Source organism: Nicotiana sylvestris, chromosome 1, assembly GCF_000393655.2.
Source record: "Nicotiana sylvestris chromosome 1, ASM39365v2, whole genome shotgun sequence".
Taxonomy (NCBI): Eukaryota; Viridiplantae; Streptophyta; class Magnoliopsida; order Solanales; family Solanaceae; genus Nicotiana; species Nicotiana sylvestris.
In genome coordinates this window covers 48,369,796-48,371,640 of record NC_091057.1, presented here as the reverse complement: position 1 = coordinate 48,371,640, position 1,845 = coordinate 48,369,796, and the positions used below count along the sequence as shown (strand labels likewise).

Below are 1,845 nucleotides of genomic sequence, written 5' to 3'. Positions count from 1 at the left end.
TATAAGGATATCTTCGCATGGTCGTATGATGATATGACCGGTTTGAGCACATCTATAGTAGCTCACAAGTTGCCTACCAATCCCATGTGTCCGCCAGTCAAGCAGAAACTCAGAAATTTCAAACCAGACATGAGTTTGAAAATCAAGGAGGAAGTTACCAAGCAGATCAAAGCCAAGGTTCTCAGGGTGGTTGAATATCCATCATGGTTAGGTAACATTGTGCCAGTTCCGAAGAAAGATGGGAAGGTCAGGGTATGTGTTGATTATCAGGATATAAACAAAGCAAGTCCTAAGGACGATTTTCCACTTTCGAATATACACATCCTGATCGATAACTGTGCCAAGCATGAACTCCAATTCTTTGTAGATTGCTTCGCAGGTTATCACCAGTTCTAGATGGATGAAGAAGGATGCCAAGACAAATTGGATCGAGGATTGTCATCCCAGCCGATGGATACAGGAATGATGAAGAAGTATCATCACTCCCGTATCCATATCCGAATTCGTAGGAGAAGATATTACTAAAGCATATGATTGTTGGAGGATGTTCTTTGATGGAGCCGCAAATTTCAAAGGAGTAGGCATTGGAGCAGTTTTGGTGTCCGAAACGGGTCAGCATTATCCCGTATCTGCTAAACTCAGATTTCCCTGCACCAACAATATGGCAGAATATGAAGCCTGCATACTAGGGCTCAACATGGCAGTCGACATGAACATTCAGGAATTGCTGGTAATCGGTGACTCGGATTTGCTTGTGCAGCAGGTACAAGGAGAGTGGGCTACCAAGAATTCCAAGATATTGCCTTTTCTGCACCATGTGCAGAAATTGAAAAGGAGGTTCACAAGGATAGAATTCCGACATATGCCCAGAATTCAGAATGAGTTTGCGGACGCATTATCCACTTTGTCATCCATGATACAACATCTAGATAAGAACTATATTGATCCCATTCCGATGAGGATCTATAATCAGCCGACATATTGTGCTCATGTCGAGGAAGAAGCAGATGGAAAGCCTTGGTTCCATGACATCAAGGAGTACTATCAAAAGGAGAATACCCGGAGCATAAAAATCACACTTAGAAATGCACACTCCGAAGATTGTCAAATCACTTCTTCCACAGCGGAGGAAACTTGGGTTTATTGAGATGTGTCGACGCAAAAGAGGCTTCTAAATTACTTGAAGAGGTACATGCTAGTACCTGTGGTCCGCACATGAATGGTTTCGTCTTGGCTAAAAAGATACTCAGGGTTGGTTAGTTCTGGATGACCATGGAGACGGATTGCATTCAGTATGTCCACAAATGCTTTCAATGTCAAGTGCATGCCAATATGATAAAAGTGCCACCGAATGAACTCAATGCAACAAGCTCACCTTGGCCATTCGTCGCCTAGGGAATGGATGTTTTTGGTCCGATTGAGCCCACTGCTTCGAAAAGACATCAGTTTATTCTAGTAGTCATTGAATACTTCACAAAATAGGTGGAAGTCACATCTTACAAAGCTATAACCAATAAAGTTGTCACAGATTTTTTCAAGGATCGTAATGTCAGCCGATTTTGAGTTCCTAAGTCCATTATTATTGATAATGCCGCCAACCTCAATAGTTATTTGATGAAAGCTATATGTGAAACGTTCAAAATCAAGCACAAGAATTCCACCGCCTACAGACCTCAGATGAATGGAGCCGTAGAAGCCTCCAACAAAAATAGTAGGAAGATACTAAGGAAAATGGTAGAAAATCACAAGCACTGGTATGAGAAGTTACCCTTTGCTCTGTTAGGGTACCGCACCACAGTTTGTACGTCAACCGAGGCAACCCCCTACATGCTGGTCTATGGTACC

At 42.5% G+C, this 1,845-nt stretch overlaps 1 protein-coding gene across 1 annotated transcript; it reads left to right on the top strand.

Moving 5' to 3' along the window:
• Positions 1 to 661: 661 nt before the first annotated feature.
• On the top strand, positions 662 to 1,147 carry LOC138870021 (uncharacterized). The gene has a single exon (XM_070147490.1). The coding sequence runs from the start codon at positions 662 to 664 to the stop codon at positions 1,145 to 1,147; it is 486 nt and encodes a 161-aa protein (XP_070003591.1).
• The last annotated feature ends 698 nt before the right edge of the window (positions 1,148 to 1,845 follow it).